The 23,139-nt window shown below is 39.1% G+C and overlaps 1 protein-coding gene across 1 annotated transcript in view; it reads right to left on the bottom strand.

Moving 5' to 3' along the window:
- The window catches only part of DDX10 (DEAD-box helicase 10), a gene marked incomplete at its 5' end in the record, with an annotated part of 183,305 nt that overhangs the window by 5,170 nt on the left and 154,996 nt on the right, over nucleotides 1–23,139 (bottom strand). The window contains one exon of the mRNA XM_084285706.1: nucleotides 7,654–7,787. Within this exon, the coding sequence (XP_084141832.1) occupies nucleotides 7,654–7,787 (134 nt within the window). The remainder of the gene's footprint in view (nucleotides 1–7,653; nucleotides 7,788–23,139) is intronic.

Here is a 23,139-nt window from a genome sequence, read left to right as displayed (position 1 = left end):
ATCTGATCCAGCCCTAGGCCGCTGGTTTCCACTCAATGTATTCAGGCAGAGCAATTCTACCTTATCTTTATACAACAATCTGAAAACTGATATTATTCATATGATTCTCAAATGGATCAAATAACACTGTTCTGGGTTTAAATTGCTCCAGTTGAAGGTGCCTGATTTTGCTCTACATCCATCTGTCAGAGGCATAACTCTCCCCAAAATGCACTGCTGCCTTTGGAGATACAAGTAGCCACCCACCTAACCCTTGCATCCGCTCATTCCTTCTAAACTTAACACAGCACTGACATTCTTCAGATTTTTTTCTCTGCCTGCCTATCACCCTCCAATTGTTGATAACTAATTTATAAACTACAGAATTTTAAGAAATACTAATACCATATTTGCTCCATACCATTTTGTAGATGGATAGCATGATTAAGCCCTGAAAGAGATTTTTTACAATGCCTTTCTTACAGGTATTTTCTGGCTATCAGAACATTAAGTACTGGCCTTCATGAACTTACTCATGTAACAGCCTGGAGAAGAGGAGGCTCAGGGGGATCTCATCCGTGTCCCTAAATCCCTGACGGGAGGGTGCAGAGAGGCCGGAGCCAGGCTCTGCTCAGTGGTGCCCAGTGCCAGGACAGGAGGCCATGGGCACAGCCGGGCACCCAGGAGGCTCCCTCTGAGCACCAGGCAGCACTGCTGTGCTGGGCGGGTGACGGAGCCCTGGCACAGGCTGCCCAGAGAGGCTGTGGGGTCTCCTCCTTGGGGATCTCCAAAAGCCGCCTGGACGTGGGCCTGGGCAGCCTGCTCTGGGTGTCCCTGCCTGGGCAGGGTTGGAGCAGACGGCCTCCAGAGGGCCCTGCCAACTTCAACCATTCTGTGATGCTGTGATTAGAGGGAAAACCATGACTTGCAGATGAATCATCTCAACAACTTGGCAGGTCAACTTCAGCATCTAGGTTTAAAATATTGAACATGGTATAAAAAACCTGCCATTTGCCCATAATTTTCAAAATAAAACAAGGTACATAATTGAGCAGCAATGACTACTGACTTGCATACCTGTAACCTGCTGACTAGCCATAAAATCACAAACTAAATGGTACCAGAACAAAGACATTTTTCCTTTCCCCTCAAATTTTCTTCTCAGAAAGAGCAGTCAGGCACTGGGACAGGTTGCCCAGGGAGGGGGTGGCATCACTGACCCTGGGGGTGTTCAAGGAGTGGTGGACTTGGTGGTGCCAGGCTGATGGTTGGACTCAATGATCTTATGGGTCTTTTCCAACCTAAATGATTCTATGATTCTATGATTCTAAGGAAAGGTTGGACGTGGTGCTTAGTGGGTTTAGTGGGTGATGTTGGTGGTAGGGGGATGGCTGGACGACATGATCTTGGAGGTCTTTTCCAACCTTAACGATCCTGTGATTCTATTCTATGAAATCCAGAATCTCTCCCATGCTTATCTAAGAGTTAACATGATCAGTCACACCTAATAAAGATTTACAGAAGGTAATGATGAGGTCATCCGTAACTTTGTTCTTCTCCCATATTTTTATATAAAGAGGTTAAGGGATTAGAAATACCAGAAACCCAATTTGACTGCAAAATAAGTATTTAAGAAAACCAGCTGATTTTCTTTCACCCTATTTGATACACTTAAATTTTTCACCTCATTAACAATTTACATTGATAGCCTTAAACCAAATATGATGAATGTTGCTAGATATACAAAAATTAATCTCGTATTACATGCTTGGAGTCATTAATTACTCAGCTTGTGGAGGTATTGCTGGAAGGGAATTCTATTCAAAGGCAATTTTAACTCATTATTTGTATAGCTCCCCTAGTTTAAAAAAAAATTCTGGGGGGAGGATAGAGGGGGAAAAAAAAAAAAACAACATTTTTGATTTCTTAAACCATGGACAGATGGTCTCTATTTTTAAAGACTGCTGAAGGAAGATACCCTAGGTCTCATTACTTGCTTTGAGTTACCCCTTTCAGAAGCACTTTTTTCCTTTAAAGCAAGTAGTAGGTGGTATAGCCCAACATATTTATTTCTATTTTAATCCCAAACACTTCTTGCAAAATCTCTGAATTTTGAAAATATAAAACAGAACAGAGTTGTATTTTCCAATTTCAAAGCCTAATTTCACTGTATGCTGCTTTCAACTGATTTGGTTTTGATAAAATCATTATCTTGGTATTTCACGGCCCCTAGAGTGACTCACTTGTCAAATAATTCAGGGACAATTTTAAGGAAGGTGCATGAGGCATCACTGTTGATTTAACAGAAACCCCTCCTCCCCAGTGACAGCAAGACTTCTTGCCTCTTCTTGTCCCACGGGATCTCCATCATCCTTCCTCCTCATTCCATTCATACATCCCCTCTACCTGTTTTCTCTCTCAGCAAAATGTTTATCACTTTTCCATGGTCTCATGCTCAACAGCCTCTTCATCTACCATTCTCCTTTAGCCCTATGGCTTACTGGGCATTCAAATCCTCTGTTTTCTTGATTTTCTCTTTCTCCAGCTCTGAATTAATTTCCTTCACTGAAGCTTCCACTTTCAGTTGTGCCTCTGCTTTCACAAAAGTCTGCTAAGGGATGCACAGACGCAGCCCACAGCTCCCAGTCTATCTAACAAGTGCCTCAAGGCATTCTTCAGAGCTAGAGAACAGAGAAGAAATGTGGCTTCATCAACACTGCCTCCTGGAAACAGTCCTTGGCCTGTCCTACCATACTGAAATACGTTGGGCCTTTGCCCAGAGGAGCTCTAGCTGGCACTGCCCAAAATCCCACCAGTTGTGGGCAATATGGAGAATCATGCGTCAGCACTCAAGCCTTCATCCTGGCCTCATCTATTTAATCTGTAAAGACATGACTGCTGCTTTCCTGGCAGGCCCAAGTCAGCTCTAGATGAACTGCAGCACGCTGCACTGCACGTCAATGGCTCTCAATCCTGGCACAGTCCTTTCAGGCACTCCTAGAAATTTAATTTTTCCTGGATCCTGTCACCTTCAAATCCATCAGCACGTTGTCACCCACCATTATTCTCTGCTCCTGCCCTCGTGAGCACCCCACCATTTTTCATTCTCCTCCTCCTTTTGTGTGCCTGCCCTGGCTGTTCTCTCCCCTCCTTTGAGTTAGTTACTGCCTCTACCCCTGACGTACAAACCCACTCCCAGCCTGTCTCCAACTATAACTCTCACCCTGGCGTCTCTGCTACCTAATTCTAGATATCACTGTTGACAACAAACTCAGAATGGTGGTCTTTGATGTTACAGGTTCATCTGTAGCACTCTTCCCATCAGAGCAGTGCATAAACTGACGTGGCCTACTCTTCCAGCAAACTCTCAGTGTCTACCTATCGATCATAACTGTTCTGTTTTCAACTGCTTTCAGGGACATGGTTAATTTCCGTTCAGCTTAAAGGCTGGAGAGGAATTTGAAGCAATTTGACACACACCGAAAATTTCTGTCCTCACCCCTTCTTCAAAAAGACTGAACACATTTACGATCCATTTCTCTAGTCCTCCAGCAAACAGAGTAAGGACTAAAAGCAGGAAAGCATTCAGTCTGATTGTGTGAAGATGGGGGGGGGGGAAAGATAACTTAAAAAAAAATCTCTTTGAAGAAGTAAAGTACCTTTTCCATTATTGAAAAGTCAACCAAAATTCTGGGCAAACAACCACGACTGGTATTGTTGTGATGGTTTAACCCTGCAGGCAGGGTCGGGCTGTCAGGCCTCAAGCCTCGGCATTCTCGAGGCCTGCATTACCCCAATGTTTTGCTACTAGCCAGAGGAAGCTTAAACCCCAAAACTGATACCAAAAAGCAACCCAACTAGGTTATAACCTCCCCAAACAGTAAATGGACATGAAAGATTTACACAAATACATTACTTAAGGAAGAAAAACAGAATTGCAACTTTGCAGTCATAAAATGAATGCTAAACACTTAACTAAGTCAGCAGGGTTTGCATGGCAAAAATATCCCGATATTGCATGTGAAAATCATAACAGAAACTATGTTTCAACAGATTCTTTGCATGTACACCTTTTTAATTTAAAGAAATTATAAGATTAAATTTTATTTGATATGCCTTCGTTTCTCCTATTCAAAACCTGAAATATGATTTTTTAGACAAAGCAACTTCCACACATGCCTAGGTTTCAAACACCAAATAAAATCCGACCTTCAAAATAAATCATTCTTTGGCAGGCTCAAGGCGAAATTCATAAAGGAAAAGGAAAAGGGGAAAAGACTATTTTGTTGGCAAACCTCTTCTAGATTTTAAGCTATCTTTCAAATAAATGAACAAAACATAGATAGCATTGTAGCATGGAAAACGTTCCACCATTGCACTTCATGCCAAGGTCACCTCCAAACATGCTCCAAACAACATACTTAAAGTACACTTATTAAAGGAAAACCTGACAAGACTTAATGCATGGCAGAAAAAAAAATCTATATGTCATCTCAAGTTGGATCATATATATAGCATTTTTTTTTTTGTGCTCAAAATTACTCTTTTCATCCCAAATTGCATTCAAAACTAATCTTCTTGGGAGAAACTGAAATACAGTAAGCACAGAGAAGTTCAAAAAAACTATTCCCTGCAAAGGTAATTAAAGTGAGGACAAAACCAATAAAATGGTAAAGTAAAAACTGGGTCTGCATGGTATTAAGTTTATATGTGAAAATTTGGCATACTGAAAAATATAACAAAAATATTTAAAAGATTAGTTACCATTTTCTCCCCCTAGTTACAAAGGGAACACTGTGTCTAGCAGTCAGAGCACTCAATAGGCCCCCAGGGTACCTGAATTTTATTCCCAGACCTGTGTCACCAACACAATTTGAAGTTACTTTGTGATTCAACATTCCTTTCTATAAAAACCATACTGACCTCTTCTGTAAAATGTTTTGAGATTTTCTGAGGAAAATACTTTGTCAGAAAGTATTACTACGCTCCCATTTTCCTTTTAAATATGTTCTTCCTTCTCCGTCCCGCCTCATAGGAAGAGGTAATGACCAAGGCCCTAACCTTATCCCTCACTGTGAGCTGACATTTTGGCTCCAGTGGGCCAGGTCAGCTGCTGATTCCAAAAAACTGCACTGATTACTGCTGCCAAGAACCTGTCCAACCCTATCAGCTTCTATTCTTAAAGCTTAGTAGATCTTGAGTCTAGCTGACATCTTTGGGGAAGGGATTAATATAAAAAGTGATGTAAGAATACATCAAAGGGAGACAGAAGCGATCTTCCCTAGTAAATGGTTATTTAATGATACTGAACATAAACTAAATAAAGTTCCCAAATTTTAAAATGACCGCCCCCATCACTTTTTCAAAACATTTTTAAGCAGTTATTCTACAAAACCTGGTATTGTTGAGATAGCCTTTCCTAGCTAAGCCTACAAACTGAAACAATGCTGAATCTAGCTTAAGAAATGCAGCACTACAGTACCTTTTTCCTACACTAAGTACATAACAACTTAGGAGTAATTAGGAAACGCCCTAGGCACTAAGGTTTCCTGTACTCAGTTGTGGGTAATTCCTTCCCACCCACATGCTGGTACATCAGCTATATCAATTCCAGGAATCTGTCCTTCAAAAGTGACATACTAACTAACAACACAAATACTGCTTGGTGGCCAACCTCCTACTGAAGCTCTACTTCCGACTTTCCCAATAAACTCTTGATTTATTCCTTCCAAGAAATGCACTACCAGTGATTACCTGTTATCTCAAGATTCCCTCTCCACAATTTATTTATTTTTTAACCTGCAGCAAAGCATTACTACCAAAGTCAGCTCAGAATTTGCTCTCAAAGACAAAATGACAGAACTGTCACTGCTAAGGTCCCATTAGCATCCTGAAATACTTCTCCAGGCACCATTGTTAATCTTCTTTGTAAATCAAAATTCTTAAATACACTCTTCTTCTGGTCTCTATCTTACAGCTAATGTCAGAACAGAGACGGTCCAACAAAATGGGGTTCTACAGGATCCTCTGGCTCAAATTGCTGCCTTATATCCAGGCATTACTCATCAGAATCTCATATATTAAAAGGCAATATTAACCACATTTCTAATATTATCTGGGTGAAGCTGATAAAAAATTTCACCGTATTAACCCACTTCTGCTCCATGCAATACAAAAATACCACTAGAGAATGCATTTATCAAGTATGGACAGATATACTTGAACTCCAGTAACACATGAAAAGCAATCTACAAATCCTCTTACATAACCCTCCTCAATAAATGCTGAATCTTAAACTTCATTAAAGAACATCTTTAACAAATTATGCTGCTTACACCCACCAAAAGCCGATGAGTAGAGTCAAGCTGTCATAAATACTGCAGGAACTGAAAGAATCTTGTTAAGTATCAGTGGGTCTCTGATGTTCTGCCTGTTTTTAGAAGGCTGTATTGATATTTTACACCCAGCCTTTTCACTCATTTACATGGCACAGAGATACTGAATCAGCTCAGGGAAATAAATATACAGAAGGAACTATAATTCAGTTACAGTTAGCCTCTTTCTCCCCCTTGCACGAAAAAGGAACGATTTACTGCTGCTTAGGAAAAGCTCTGCATTTACCCTATCCTTGTCAGTTCTAATGACCAACACATTGGTAAAGGGGATAAAGGGGGCATGGTTACCAGCTGTTTACTTCGGGTAATCCAGCTCTCAAATCCATGTCCCAACACCCAGTCCTGCATCCCATCCCCACAGCAGGCAGCCACATCAGGGCTAGTGACAAACTAGCTGCTAAGATTTAGCTGATTCAGATGTGAAAAGCAAGAGATTTCTAAACCTAGACATCTAGGAGAGAGCAAAATAAAGATCTTGACTCCCACTTAACAGCACTAAGTGTCAATAATATGTTTCTGAATCTGTTACACATTAGGCTTTTTGTCAGAAACACACAGATGGACCTCTTGTTGCTGTGAAGCCAATGACAAAAAACACACAGGACTTCACTTGGAATCCTTTGGTCTTCCTGCAGTATGTGCTAAAACATGCAGAATGTTACCATCAGCTACGGATCCTCATCCCCACCCTGTGCTTTTTTGTTAAACTACAAGGAACAAAATCTCCTGTTTTATATAATTAAAAATGTGCTTTAAAATTAACAAGAAATGTCTAACACAGTTAATGTCATTATACTAACTCAGATTTCACTTCTTTTGTAGTATTGATGAGTCTGAGCAACGCTGAATCAATCATGCAACTCAAGTTTTACCATGTACTAATCTATTTAATAGAACACAGGTACAGAAGGCTCATGTAAATCCTCAAGTGACTTCAATGTTTTCTCTTCAAACAGAGCCTGGAATGTGACAGTAGAGAAACCTATTTCTGAAATGCATGAAACCTCCTGGGAATTAGTCAAGATTTTCGCTTGTGGAACATTCTCACTGAGATCCCTTCAACACTGACTCAAAAAAATCTTTTCTCACTCAGCTTCACAAAAGGAAATGAGACCCTTTTGAACAGATTCTGTTTAGTAGCTTCCTAACAACAACAAAAAAACTCTTAAATATTAAGTACTGGAAGCAACAAGATGACTGTGAAATGAATTCTTAACATCTGAACAGCAGTTTCTAAAAAACAAGTACTTTAAAGTCAATGTAGAAGACATGTACATACCTATGACTATCTTCACTTTCTGAATCTTGCTCTTCATCAGAATCTTTGTATTTATCAGGATCTGGAAGAGTACTTGGGTCAAACTCGTCTTCACTTCCACTGTGTGCTAGAACAGCCACTGTTTCATCTTCAACCTGCCAGGTGACAAACGGAGAGTTATTAAGACAGGCAAACAAATCCATGCTAATTACCATGACTCCATTAATAGTGATGCACTAACAAAAAACATTCAACCACACTCAAAGGCCACCACTAGTATAGCCAGGAAAACAGAATCGTTTCTGCCATCATCACCGTTCCAGGCTGTTAAAGGCTGAAGAAATACTATTCAAAATGAAGCTCAAAGATTTACATTCAAATTCTTTCTTCGTAATACCATCATCTTAAATCTACCAAAACTGGAAGAGATTTTGGCAGCAACTGATCAACAGTCATCTGAAAGTATTTAATATGAAACTCTCTGTCTCTCAAACACACTAGCAAAGGGATGCGAGCCAGAGGACACATTAATCACTTGGGTAAGGTGTACTTTATAACACCCTGATTTAAAACTCAGACGGTTGTCCTTGCAGTTAAAACCCAAAATGTTACTTGAGCTGAAATAACTGTCCTATGAGAGTTTCTGCCATCCACCACAAGTGATGTGTGGTCTTCCGGCTCCCTCCCAGCAGCCCCCATCTCCCGGATGGGGAAGGCAAGTTTCACCCAGGGTGCAGCAGCGCCTCATGAATCCCTTAACAAAGAGGGCACAGAAGCTACTTCTTCATAATGGTTAATCTAATTAGTCTGACTGCTTTGGAAATACACACTCTGCCCATCACAGTCCTGAACTAACGGCACCACTTTTGTAAATATCACTACTGCTAACAGGCACAAAGAAAGCAGATGGGCTGGAGGGCATATGCAATTGCATATGCACACACACACACACACACAAAAAACAAGCATTTATAAGCAACACAAATGCTAGATTCATGCATTTTTATAGTGCAAAACAAAACAAATGGAAATAAACTATAATTAAAGACATTGCTACCTTTTGTTTACATTTCTAAGCAATATTCACATGGCTGAGCTTCCAAAACAGCACTCATTTAAACGACACTTCATTCTATGAATAACTTCACTTAATTAAATATTTGAAGTTCATTTTTCTTCTGATTTTTCCATCCACCTCCAGGCCATGGTTTTAAAAGAACAACCTCTTCAAGTGCACGTGCCTCATCAGAATAAAAACAAACAAAAAAAGCCAACCCCTATCAAAGGTCCCTATTATACTGACACATACGGTAGGTGGAAGGAAACAAGCTGCTTGGGGTAAGATTAGCCATCGCTGCAAGAGCTTGTCCAGTGACACTTCCCCAAAGCATTGAAAGCAAGCAGGAGAAAGTGCTAAAAGCCAGATTTGCTGTTAGAAGGCAGAAGAAAAACATACTAAGCATGCATTTTATTCTTGATTATTTTGAAATACTAGTAAAGGTAATTGCACAGGTGGGTGTATAAAATCACTAAGGGCATCATCAGACTCAGCAGCACTGTGAACTACCTACAATAATATAACCACCTACTGAAAAGCATGTTGATTACCAGGGAACTTCAGCTACAAAACTTCACAACAAAATCAAGAGCAAAAAGTATTTTCTAGCTTCCAAAAATATCCTCTAGCTCATCTTTTAGTATAACATCACAGAGCACTATTAATTCAACAGAAAACTATTTTGAAGGTTACATTTTTCTAAAGCATTTCCATATTCAAAAAGCATCCTGCATTAAATTATAGGTTTTTTCAAATTTTTTTAAACATTAAATATTTGTTCTTTACTTGTCCCACTGCATCTATTCTTTCTCTAGAAGTAGCACATAACAATATACATAAAAAAGCAAAAGAGAAACAGTGTTTAAAGCTCTGATATGGAACAAAATATTTTTAATATTTCTGTGTAACACTATGCCACAGAAGGCTAACCTTTAATGGCAGTCATCTTTTAAGACTTGGGCTGTTCACATTCATATTCTCAGTTATGTCGGCAAAATGTTGATATTGCATCATTTCTTAAGTTTTGTCATTTATATATGTGCTCATAAGACAATTACGCACACACAGATCAAGCCTTCACTTTCGTTACACACTCATATTCATTTTTCCAGCAGAAAATTTGCAGAGACTTGTTCAAGGTAATGCTCACTATTACAAGAGAAATAATTGGCAAAGATGCCTCTAATTCATCAGGAATCATGAGGTCATATTTCTTATGAGCACTGCCTGTTACATATTCATTATAATACTTGTAAGATCCTGAAATTGTTAAGACCTTGAGCTTGAACATTTATCATCCACAGTTGAACAACAAAAACTCATTATTTTTCACTCTTGCTTCAAATTTTTATCAGCCAGTCAGGAAGAAGAAGTCTTGTGACTTCACATTACTCACCACAAGAACTGGAGAAAAAAATCACATCATAGCTCAAGATAATACCTGCAAAAACTCCTTATATAAAACTTACAAATAGGATGCAATTTAGAGAACTGGGACTGGATGCTACAGAGAGCAATGACTACCAAAGTCAGTATTAACTGAAGAATAGATTTGGACCATCTGTATTTTACGTCTAAGGTTAGTGATAATGTGCTTTGTAGCATGATTTATTACGAAGTTCAACTGTGGACAGAAACCCATTCAATCATCACATCAGGCCAGTCAGGAGAACAGGATTCAGTAGCACTTAGCTTGTTACCCCTTGGTAGAATAAAAATAGTAAGGTACCTCTTTTACTCTACCAGACAGGTTGTCCCCTTCTGTTTTGCAGTCTAGTTCCAGATCATACAAACTTTCTAGGAAGTCTTTCAGTTTTGATATGGCATTGGGATAGAAACATTTCTGCATTTACATCATTTCCCTCTAGGGCATAAGGAGACTATTCTTATGCAAAAACTTTACAGAAAAAAAATCAGCAAAATGCCTATCCTAGAATATAGAAGGTTTGTAAACTTCATTGCCATCAACTTGCCACGTGTACCACATAACAGTAACTCACTTCAGGCATTTTGGAAATGCACATAAGATGAGGCAAACAGGGCAGAATCAGCTAGAGTTTTTGTTCTGCTTGAAGACAATACAACTTCTCATTGCCTTTGTTGTAAGATACAACAACTCAGTTTTCCTATAAAGCAAGATGAATATGATGAAGATAGGTAGTTGTGCTAGGCAGACTGAGAGGAGCTTCAAATGAAGAAATTGATGCATCTTTTACAGAAAACAAACACTCAAGGGGTTAATTTTTTTTAAATAGCAAAATGCTGTCTCTCTTATAGCATTCAATAGGTGTTCAGGTGAGTATTATCTATTATCATGAGATAAAGGGAAAGCTGAAAAAATATGCCATGAAAACCTATACACAGACAGAAAACTTCACATTTTCCAAGATTAAATTACAGAATACGTTCATTGTGGTATTTAATTTATATCTAATTTAATAGTTTTGTTGTTTTGTTTTTTTTTTTACCTAATTAAATTATTTGGAGTTGCAACTATTACATTCAACCTTTTAAGCAACTAATTTGTCCCTTGCAATCAGGTTGAGCCAGGGGAAGAATTGTTTCAGTGGTGCCAATGTGTCCATAGTACTTTATACAAAGCATGGTGGTGGAGTATTTCTGGTCCACTAGAAATAAAGAGTTTTAAAGTTAGTTTAGAAGTTGACCGGACTTGATTTCCATCTGTCAACAGTCACACATTATAAAATATTTATTAACTCTACTAAAACTTTCAGTTCCTTTTGAGCTATGTCACCCTTTAGCTTTTGTTAATAACATGGCTTCTACCAGTAAGTGATGTTTGTGATTTTAACACAATGCAAAAGTAAGCTTTAAATACTGTTAGTAGGTCATTACACAAATTTTAAAATTTAGAGTATTAAAATTCATATAAAAGGATATTTTAAAATGTAGTCCCTTTCATGACCTGGTAGCATTCAAAATTATGTTAACTTTTTTCTTTTTGTAGCATTTCCTTTAAGCCATCTTACTCTAGATTCACCTGCTCGCCTCGGGGAGTTTTTTTCATAGCCTGAAACCCTAACCCAGAAGTAAGCTCCCTGCTGAGGCATGGTTGCTCTGATATCCCATCGCTTACATTGCCCCAAAGGAATACAGCTATTCTGGCAGTTCACAAATAGAAATACAGTCTTTGATGTAGCCAGGGTGTTTGATCCGATAGTTGCTTTGAAGATCAAGAACAAAGCCTCAGACAACACTGGAAACTGACGGGGAGCCAGTGGAGCAAACCAACTGCAGGCCTGATATACAAAGAGTTGTGTAAACCATGACGAAACTGGGCAACTACATGGCCTACTGTCTAAAGCTCATCAATAGCCTTCAAATCCAGCTTCACCTGAACTGAATTAAAACACTTCTAACTGGATGTGACAAAGCATCATTTTCCACTGAGGCAAGAATCTGTCTTAAGATGATTTTATCTTGCAAGTTAAGAGGGGAAGGGGTGCATTTCTACGTTGCATGAGGTGGTATTTAAGATTAACCTTCACACATTGTGATCACAGAATCATCAAATGGCTTGGGTTGGAAGGGACCTTAAAGATCATCTACTTTTATCATGCCACCCACCAGATGAGGTTGCCCAGGGCCACATCCTACCTGGTCTTGAACACCTCCAGGGATGGGGCATCCACAGCTTCTCCAGGCAACCTGTGCCAGGGCCTTAAACCACCCTCTGAGTGAAGAACTTCCTCCTAACCTCTAATCTAAATCTCTCCTCTTTTAGTTAGAAAAGAATCCCCCTTGCCCTGTCCTTATCTGACTGAGCAAAAAGTTGCTCTCCATCTTTTCTGTAAGTCCCCTTCAAGTAATGAAAGGTTGCAATGAAGTCCCCCCAGAGCCTTCTCTTCTGTAGGCTGAACATCCCCAGCTCTCTCAGCCTTTCTTCACATGAGAGGTGCTCCAGCCCTCTGATCATCTTTGCAGCCCTCCTATGGGCCCACTCTAGCAGATTCACATCTTTCATGTGCTGGGGGGCCCAGACCTGGCTGCAGCACTCCAGGTGGAGCCTCACCAGGGCAGAGCAGAGGGGGACAATCCCCTCCCTCCACCTGCTGCCCACCCCTCTGTTGATGCAGCCAGGACGCAGTTGGCCTTCTGGGCCTCAAGCACACACTGCTGGCTCTTGTCAAGCTTTGTATCCACCAGATCACCCAAATCCTTCTCTGCAGGGCTGCTCTCAGTGAGTTCTTCTCCCAGTCTGTGCTCACATCTGGGATTACCGTGACCCAGGTGCAGCACCTTGCACTTGGATTTGTTGAACCTCGTTAGGTTCACATGGGCCCAACTCTCAAGCTTGTCCAGGTGATCTAGTCATGCAAGCTTTCTTCCCATTGTCATTTACCCTACCATCTGCAACACTGAACAGGCAATATACATATCCTTTCCAAAACTGCTTTTGTCAATCCTTCTAGGCTAGTTTCTTCTTGTGGATAAGTAGGAAGTGGTACACAAAAGGGTAGGAAGAGCAGAGAACACGTCGTTACAGGACTTTCTGCTCTCTTGGTGTGAAGCACACAGAACGGATTCAAGGCACACAACAGAAAGCAGATGTGGACAGGAACAGGGTCCACTATTTCAGAAGGATTGGTCAAGTTCAATGGGTCTGGCCAGAAAGGCTGGTAACCAAAAGCTGGAGAAACTGAGGTTCCAAGTTGGTCAGGCAGACAGTCTCTGACACTATGATGACCTAACTTGTCATCCCGCCTCTGGGAGGAGTATCAATCTTGGGTTCTGGTAGAAAGGAGAGACGCCTCTTAGCTTCATCTTCAAAATATTCACCCTTCCCAAGTATCAGCAGTCACGCCAAGGTTCAGTTTCATCCAGTCATTCTGCATTTCTTTTTAAGCAATCTGACTTCTTAATAAAATTATCCTAGTTCAGCCAGCAGAATATTGCTATTTAGCAACTGTCTCAAATAATGTACATGTAAATACCTAATTTTATTTCATAGCATTCCTATATGCTCAAAATTTATGATCAGTGAATGGGTAAGTAAGCCCTATGGCCCAAACTAGCACACACTGATGCACATACACTGACATTCAAATCTTTGCTGTGTAAATATACCAAAGTAGTTTATGTTGTAAAGGGCTCGTGCCACAAGCACAGTTGAGAGCCATCAAACCCACAAAAATCATAGATATTTCCACATTCACTTCTAAATTTTTGAAATTTCTGTGAAAAAATTCTTTGAAATTTTTGATTTTTGAAGTTTCTGTGATTATCACAGTAGTCGGTATACATTTTATCTGTAATCTTAATCTCTATGAAGTATTGTATTCTCTATCAGAGTTAATATCAGCACAACAAATGCATATAGTGATAATATAATTTGCTAAATTTAAAATTACAGACTCAACAACCTCAAGATGAACTGTTGAGGACAAAGAACTTTTTTATTTCAAAGTATCTGCTCTTATTTGTATTTGAATTATAACGGTTATGCCTCAGTTAGAACTTATGCTTTTAATTTTCTTCCTAGAAGGCCAATGTAGAATACTTACAGTAAATGCAAGATTTTTCAAGTTGTTACTAGCCACAACTACCAATGTCATTTTAACAAAAGGGCAGACTAATACAATTTTGTTGTGAAAGCTCAGGATAAAACCACAATACAGTTAACTTAAATGCAATTCATGCTACAAACATGAAAATACAACTTAGAAGAAATTAAGTTACTAGGTTGGTAGCACTGGAAATGAAATATACAGTGGAATATATGAAATTTTGACAAAAAAAAAAAAAAGAAAGAGTTTAAGCTACTGCTTATATTGTTGATTTTAGAGATTGAGCATACCCAGATTGCACAACAGCGCAAGCTAATAGTTCCAGTGTAATGAAATATGGGCATGGGCACACATTTTATTTGCCATAAATGACCACAACTAAGATCTTTAGTACCATTAATAAAATCTCTGGCATTTGAATTAACACAGTAGTAGCTCAATCCCTGGCCAGAGAGGCTCCAGTGTCTGCCATGCCAGCAGCTGGGCAGAGATGCCACTACGTACACTAAATCTTTGTCTGAAAGAAAACTGATGTAAAACATTTGATAACACAAAAGCCTCAAAATGAATTTTCAAAATCTTTCTTATGCTATGTTGTCAGGTATTATTTTGCTTGCAAGTCAGCAATACAAGACAAAAAAAAAGGGGGGGGGAAGGGATGGGAATAAGAAATGGAAAAGAGTAAGAATTGGCAAAGACTAAGAAGCCGTAACAACTGTCCTTGAGCTGACTGAGAAAGAAAGCAGAAAAATAGCAAAGAGGAAGGAGAGCTGGTAGCAAGTGCAGAAGAATAAAACCAACGTGAAATGGAACTAGGGAGCACACAGCCAAACAACACAAGGCACCTCCTTCACGCAGCAAGTGGCAAAGCCATGAAACCTTCTGACAAAGAATACAGAAGGTGCTAGGAGTTTAAACAGGCTCAAGAGGTAGGTAGATATATAACAGTGAGAAAAATCTATCAAGGGTTATTAAGTACAGTCTTGCTGTGCCTTTGCCCCTGAAAGTCTTTGAGCTGCAAATTTCTACAGCCAGAGAGCGTAACAAGGTAAAAGGAACTATCAGTGGTTGTCCTGTTTCTATACCAGTCCTGTCTGGTCTCAAGCAGAGAAACAACAACAGAGTAGCTAGGATCTCAGGTCCAGCAGCCAGCTTCCCATCTGTTTTCACCTTGCGAAGGTGAAAGAAGTCACAGTGCACAACAGTGCACCACGGGCATGCTGCAGATAGCCACAGTTACCAAATCCGAGTTTGAAAACTCCCGTGCAGGTACCATTGCAGGTTTTCCTGCTAAGCAGCTAGGAAGAACTATCAAATCCGACCAAGAGGAAGGAAGAAGGCTGTCCCTATTTGAATGTGTAACCATTTATGGAAGTAATTTTTTATCCCCCTGCTGCACTGTATTGTATCAATCTCTTCAGTCTTCCGCAAATATGGCATTTTATTAAATAAGTCAGGTGAAGACTGTCATCTCATTCAAACACAAAATGTTTGAAACAATGCAGAGAAGGGAAAAAAACAAAGTTGAGACAAGTTTCCATCAAAAGCCTAAGCATGTGGCTAATTATATTTATTAAATGTAGCAGTGACACCCATACCCAATGGCTTGTTAAGGAAATAATGCTGTACTATACTCAAGCAGTCTTTGGCTTTTGCACTACTGTCAAAATGTTTTCACTGTATTTCCAGTAACACCTTTTGGTTTCAGTAATTGAAATACAGGTGGTATGCAAACGGTGAGAGCAGAAGATCTGGCACTTATCTGTAGGTATAATTAGTGTATTAACAACTTCTTGCTGCTCCCCGGAAGCCTCCATCCCATACTTGCAGCAAATCGATCTCAAACATGCTGTAGTCATTGATGTCGTCTTCACAAATTTTAACTTAAGAAAATGCAGTTTTCAGCTAAGGACATCTTACGCCTTGCAGTTGCTCATTCGCTTGCTTGTTCATTTCAACAACATCTGAAAAATCTTTATACTGCATAAATAATGTATTATATCCATAACAACAGGATACAGTACACTGTATGATCGATTACCTTGGCATTTAGCTCTTGTGAAACATGGCTCTATTGGGTTCCCACAAAATTACATTTTGGTAAAACTGTCTGAACTATCAAACTTAGGTATGGCTAGACATAACGTTATTAACAGTGCACAGGCAAGTACAGACTAACTTCTTATACTGTACCAAAACAACACTATTTGTTGTCAGGGTGGGTGGACCAATTTAAATCAGAGATTTAAATCAGAGATTTAAATCACCAACTATAATCTTGACTACAAGCAGCAAACATTTAATTCACCCAGTAGTAGATGCAAGTAACGAATCTCTCCATTGCTCTTCTTTTCAGTATTCTGAGACATGGTTGTTTTACACTGGCTTTTACATGAAATTTGGTACTATTTTATGCTACTTGAAGTCTCAATTTTTCTTTTCCATTTTCCTTTTCCATAGTGACATCAGCAAATGATAGAAGAGCCATCACGTACTTGCCCAGTGATTACTATTCATTTTTGAATCATGATTAGTGTCTCATTCTATCTGAAATGGAAACAAATTTCAACCAGAATTTTAATTATTTTGTAACTTATAAAATTTGTTATATAGCTTATGTGTGTTATTTTAAAGTTATTCCTAATTAATAGTTTAAGTAGAACCATCCTGAATACTGCAGATATGTGGAAGAAAAAAAAAGTTTATCCAAGCAGGTGCTGTAATTTAAACTAACATTTAACAAGATACACATTCTCTGTTGCTGAAAAATAAGATTACTTCCAGGTGTCCTACCTCTTATGATTTCAGTATGGTTAAGGGCCTCAGACCTAATTTCTATTCAGAGACTGAACGAGTAAAGGAAGAATAAACAAAAATGCCAAGTTCCTCAAGTACGTATCCTACTTAACTTAAAATATGGATTTAAATAACTATTTTTGTCTTTTTACTGAACTTTTGATTTTTATCCATCATGTTCTTAATTTTAAGATGGTTTTCAGTTGTGTTTTGTTGTTGTTTTTTTTCTCCTATCTTTCTCCCAAATACTTGCAACATACACACGAACTGTCAAGGAAAGGGAGAACAAGGATAAATGTTAAACTCACTGATTTAAAAATAAATTGTAGCATGCTTAGAAAGGTGTCAGAAAAAGTAATTTTAGCCTAACTTTGCTGCTCATTATGAACTCCAGTGCAAACAGCTCACTTGCTCTACTGACTTCTTGGTGTTATGCAAGCTGCTTGACATTGTGATTTGCCGTACGTTAGTAAATACTGGAAACAGAAACAGCACACTGAAAACAAGACTGCTGGCTTGACTGTAGACATATTGCCAGTTCTCATGAATTCACTGGCCACAATAAACAGTGTGGTTTATTGTGGCTCAGTCTTCAAAATAGGACTATAATCAAAGTTTACAATTTATTAAAGGAATAGAGGTAAGCAAACAGCGCTGGGTGCGCTGGGAGTCTCTGCTCCACCAAGACGCACACCAGTTACATCAAGCAGCTGATTTTTATGCTCCTAGGCTGATACATATTCATTATTACTTCTAAAAAAAACAGGGTTATTGTAATTAGTTTCCGGAATCCAAACCCTCCTACTGGAGCATGCATATCAGTCTCCGGTGGTCCCTCTGGGGGTCTCTCGTGCTGAAGGCTCATAGTCTTCCTCCTTCTTGTCCTTCTCCTTTGTCCAACTTGGCTGTATGTCAGAGACTTGTGCAACATCCCCTACAAGCTTTGTCTTTCAGTTGTTTTTCAGCTCTCCCCGTCTCCTTAATCTCCTGGCCAGATAGCAGAGACTTGCATAGTGTCCCATGCAATAGTCATAACAGTTAGCAGTTATTCTGAAACCCCCCAGATATCAGAGACTCCAAGGAAAAGTCTACAAATACATTTCCCTTCAAGCTCTCTATTGACACAAATTGCTAAAACATTCCTTTGCAAGATACAAGAATTATATACATTAACCACTCTGTTTTTGTTAGACTTGTGGTTACACAAGGGTATGTAAGACAGAAGGTCACATTCATCATACCATGCGGCCCTAGCATTGTTCCGTACTGACACGAATCAGATGAACATACCTCACAAACAGCAAGGTGTGAGCTTTTATTACCCCAGAGGACCTCCACCAGAAACAGAATTCAGTACAGCTCCACAACGTGCTTTCTGTATAGGTCACACAATGAAAACCACCATCTTCACTACCAATAAAAATAAATGCAGTAAATAAAAGCATAAGCCTAGGTAATATTCATGAGTTCACACAATGTTATTCTGTAAAGCAGGGCTTCAAGTCTTCACACTATCTCCATCCTCCAGAACCTTTGCTTGTTTTTAATTAATAAAATGCATTAATTTTGGTTTTCAGATTTGCCATTAGAAGGTCAAATGCATGAACTAGCTGAACTGATGTAACGATAACTTCCTGAGACTGACAGCAACTGGATGCTTAACACTCCATTAATCTCAGTATGGCGATAATTTGAAAACCCACAGAAAAATACTGTTAAACTCTCTCTTACAGCAGCTTCCAAGAAAAATCCAGTCGATGGACTTGTTCCATAAATCTGTCACATCCCTGGATGGGATATTTCTGATCCTGACACAGAAGCCTCTCAGCCACACAAAGCAGTGCAGGTGCATCAAGAGAAACCAGGCAGGACTTGCAGGACATAGCTGGGGGTCACCTTCTCCATCCCCCCTCAGCAAGTAAGCTCAGTTGCATCATTCCCACCTTTGTTTTTTGAGCTTTCAGTAAGGAGGATCCCACAGGCTCCTCAAAAACTTGTTCCAGTATTCAGATAACCTCACCATTGGAACATCTTTCTAGAGTCTGTACTGAATTTCCCTGTTGTAAACCTGTTATTTTTGCACCAACCTGAGAACAGATTGCTCATTTACTTTTCAAGTTTTCTAAGTATTTCGTCCATTTCTCTCCTGTAGATCTCACCAGCTATAGTGTAGCTCATCAGCCTGGGTGCAGCTTTGGAGAAAACTCTTTTGGCCCACTGAAAGCTGAGATGCAGAGCCATTGCTAGTCCTGTTTTAGGGCAAAAAGGCTCTGCCTGACTACTTTCTGAATGGGTCACCTGTTAAAAAAAAGATGCACCCACCAGCTGGTTTGGCTCCCAACCAGCAGAAAAAACATATATACTGACTGATCAATCTGAGAAGAAATTTCAAATTCAAATCATAATTACATTTTCAACAAAACCTTCACAGAACATTTGGTTTCAGTGCCATACAGTTCCAATTTGGAAACTCTGCAAGCAGACCTAGAATCCAAATTCCCAGGAAGCTGTGGAGGTCTTCGCTCTATCCCAAGATACGAACAATAATCCACCCATCAGCCTGTAAGTGGACACTTCAACAAACTGAATTTAGGAAACATGTTTTACCACTGGTAGAAATAAACATTTAAAAATCTTTCCTAAACTGTTAAAGGGATGTACAGGATTTACCATGGCCTTGTTAGTTCCTCCCAGACTCCTCCTCAAGATTTTTTTAGGTCTGAGAATTTACAAAGTCACATAAGAGATCGATTAGAAGTCACTGGTATTTATTGGTTCAATCTCAACAAGAATCTGAAACTGGCAACCATAACACACCTCATACATAAAAAAAAATATATTCAACTATATGCCACTATAATTATATGCCACTTTCTCTAACACCTGTCATACAGTGTCTTAGAGTTGCATAACTTTTTCAATTCTTGACCTGTCTAATAATTAAAATGATAGATGAAAACCAATCCTTTTTTGCCTTAAAAACTTATTTTTCACTTGTTATACTAAACAAAGGTAAACAAGAAAAAATCAAATGTGACTTGGAAACAATGTTAAGCTTCAATGAGGTTTTGCAGACGTAGCAGTATTGCTCTGCTCGAGAACCGGCAGAGCCAAAGTGCCTGATCCTCCTTACGTAAGTCTCATATATTTGCACAGGGAATATTTAATCTTGAAAATATTATTTTTGCTTTCTTCAGGACTACTACTCTTTGCAAAAGATAAGTTCAGGATTTCAGCTTTATGGAGTCAATAAAATTATTTCTGCCTCAGTAGAACCACCCGATCATAAAAGCCAGTTGTGATTCGGTTGCAACTACAAGCCTATCTCCTCTTGCACGTTTAAATGTGTTATGCTTCCTTTTTAAGTTCTCACAGTTTCACAAATTTTTGAGGATAAAATTTAATGACCTATATAAAATAAATAAATCATTTGTTATATCACATTCTACTTGGCATACAATATTAGCACAGAGAACATTTGCTAGAGGTACTGTTAAGCGAAAACCCTTGTTACATTATGCATGACTCCCCAAAGCACTGAGTACATAATATCCATCACGAAATTCAGAATATATAACTAAATTTAGAAAGAAGTACTTTCAGACCTGTGATCAGCGTTCTGACATCTCCGGTTATGAGTTTTAATTAAACTTGCTTTTTGTATTAAGTCTATTTTTATTAAGTAGGCACAGAATCATGTTTTATACATTATGCATAACTAAAAAGAGATAAAGTTATTTGTAAATGCCTTTTCTTAAAGCGACATCATAATTCAAGTCACTGTTCTGTAACTTTTCTTCCAAACTGTGATGAAATGGAAACACCACTGAACATAATGTACCTCTTTGAGGGCTTCAGCCACCTCACTGACGAGCTATTTCAACACCCCAAGTAACGCTTCCTGCGCAGACAGGTTGATAAATGAGATCTTTGGATGATCCATAGCACGTTTTACTTCTTTTGTCAGGAAGTAAATTATCAAAAAACAAAAAGAAAGAGATTCCCAGACAGCTCAGGTGCACCAGACTAACCCTCAGATTCTCATCTTCTGGCACTGGAGATCTCCCATCTCTAACCAAGTGAGGTTTCACTCTGTTTTTCTACATAATAATCATATCTGAAGTTTCATAACTCCCTGCTATCACAGGTAAGAAATACAAAGGTGCACCTAGATGAAGCTCAGCCAGCTTAAGAGTTACCTGTCCCATCTCCAACAAACAAATTCACCTCGTAGCTACGGAGTGCTCTCATGTAACCCCTGAACACCAAATCCATTTAATCCAAATGTACTTAACTGTACTTTGGCCCAGTGCCCAGCACGTGCAGTTCTGACCGAGCTCTGTACACCACGCTAGCTTGTATAGGCACACCTAAGAAGTGCCTCCATCTTCGCTAGACTGGTAAAGTTGGCAATGCCCATTAAATCCAGCATCTCAGCTTTCTGAGCACAAAGAAGCACTCGCCCAACAAGAAATACCAGCAAATTTATCATCTGCTCTCCCTCTACAGGATCCACCTGCAAAATGAACCACTCAAGTGAGTCTCAAGCAAGAAATGAACTTATATTATCTAGCATACCAAATTACCCAAACCAACAAGTACCTCTTAAACAACAAAGGAAGCCCAGCCTAAAGGATTCAATGTTTTCAGCTCCAGGATATCTGCTTGGATGGTACACTGAGACCTGACATTGAAGAAAGGCTTTTAACAATACAACGCCTTTCTAAAAAGCATTCCTTGAAGGACCCTTTCCTTCAAAGCTCACTCTTTCCACATTTGTCAAGAAAGTTGTTACTAACGAGCCTAGTACTACAGCATTCGGCTTTTGGATAAACACCTTTCCAAAACAGCCCAAACTGAAATTCCTTGGAAACAGCACGTTTACATTTACAAATCCCAAATCACTTCCTCTTTGCTTGCAATCAAACACACAATCAGATTTACTGGCTAACCAATGTTAAAAAACATTGGAAAAGGGGCTTTATTAGAAGACCAGAAAGCTATTTGCCTACTTGGTATTCAGGTGAAGAAAGAAGCACCTTCTGATTTATCTGAGCAGCTTCACTCCATTTCCTGAAAATCAGACAGCCAGAATGCAGCACCTGCTAATGTAGCACTACTATTATCTTCAAACTGCACTTTTACCTGTCTTTTCTTTACCTCCAAAGTAATCCATGGCACCAGAAAATTCTGATTCTTCACGTGTATTTCCTCCTTTTTTTTCAGACTGGTTGGTAGCCAGAGGATGGCTATGGTGCAAAGAACTCCCAGCACTCCCCTGTGCTTTGCATAGTGCAAACAAACACCTGGTTTTCACAGAGTCACGGACAAATAAAATATACAGCACTTACTACACGTTTCAGAGAAATTAAGATCTTTCTGCAGAAAGGAACCTGAAAGAGAATTCTTTTCAAAATATTTATTCACCACCTTATTTCTCTAACAACCAAATTTTGTGTGTGTGCTGATGAAATGCTGCTCATAAGGAAAGAGCACAAATAAGAGGATATAAAGTGCTTTAAGGATGCATGTGAATAAATTGAGAACCACCATCAAATAAATTACTATCAGAGTAACTTTAAGCATTGGAATGTTATTTTGGTTCTAACTTCATTGCTAACATTGTTAAATTCATTTTATTGCAGGCATTGCAATGCAGTGTACTGCATTTTCAAGATCAATTTCATTTTGCAAATGTGAAATACCCAGATTTTCAATCTAGAATTTTCGTGTAGAGAGTTTTGGACAATAGGTTTCTCAAATTTGCTCTTAACTCTATTTTGTTACTTCTCCCCCAATTTTTTCCATCTATTCAGTGCTTTTGATCTGGTTTGCATAACGTACGGTGCAGTCATTTTCTTTTTGTTAAGGAACACTTATTTGGAAATGAAGATTCACCAAATTATATTCCATAGCTTCTGATAATGAGAAGTGAACACCAGCAAACCTCCTGCATGCTAACTAAAGCTGCTGCCTGCAAGACATACAAGAAGTACTGCACCAAAATGCTCTTGCTGCTGCACCACTGACATCTCTGAATTGGAACAAATGTGGCTCATTAAACTGAAGCAGAATAGAGACAAAACTGGAATGGAGATTTTCCAAACTGCTCCATTTTCAGGGACT

Source organism: Netta rufina, assembly GCF_964035555.1.
Source record: "Netta rufina genome assembly, chromosome: 1".
NCBI lineage: Eukaryota > Metazoa > Chordata > Aves > Anseriformes > Anatidae > Netta > Netta rufina.
Note: the sequence above shows the minus strand (reverse complement) of the source record. Positions and strands in the feature narration are given on the sequence as shown.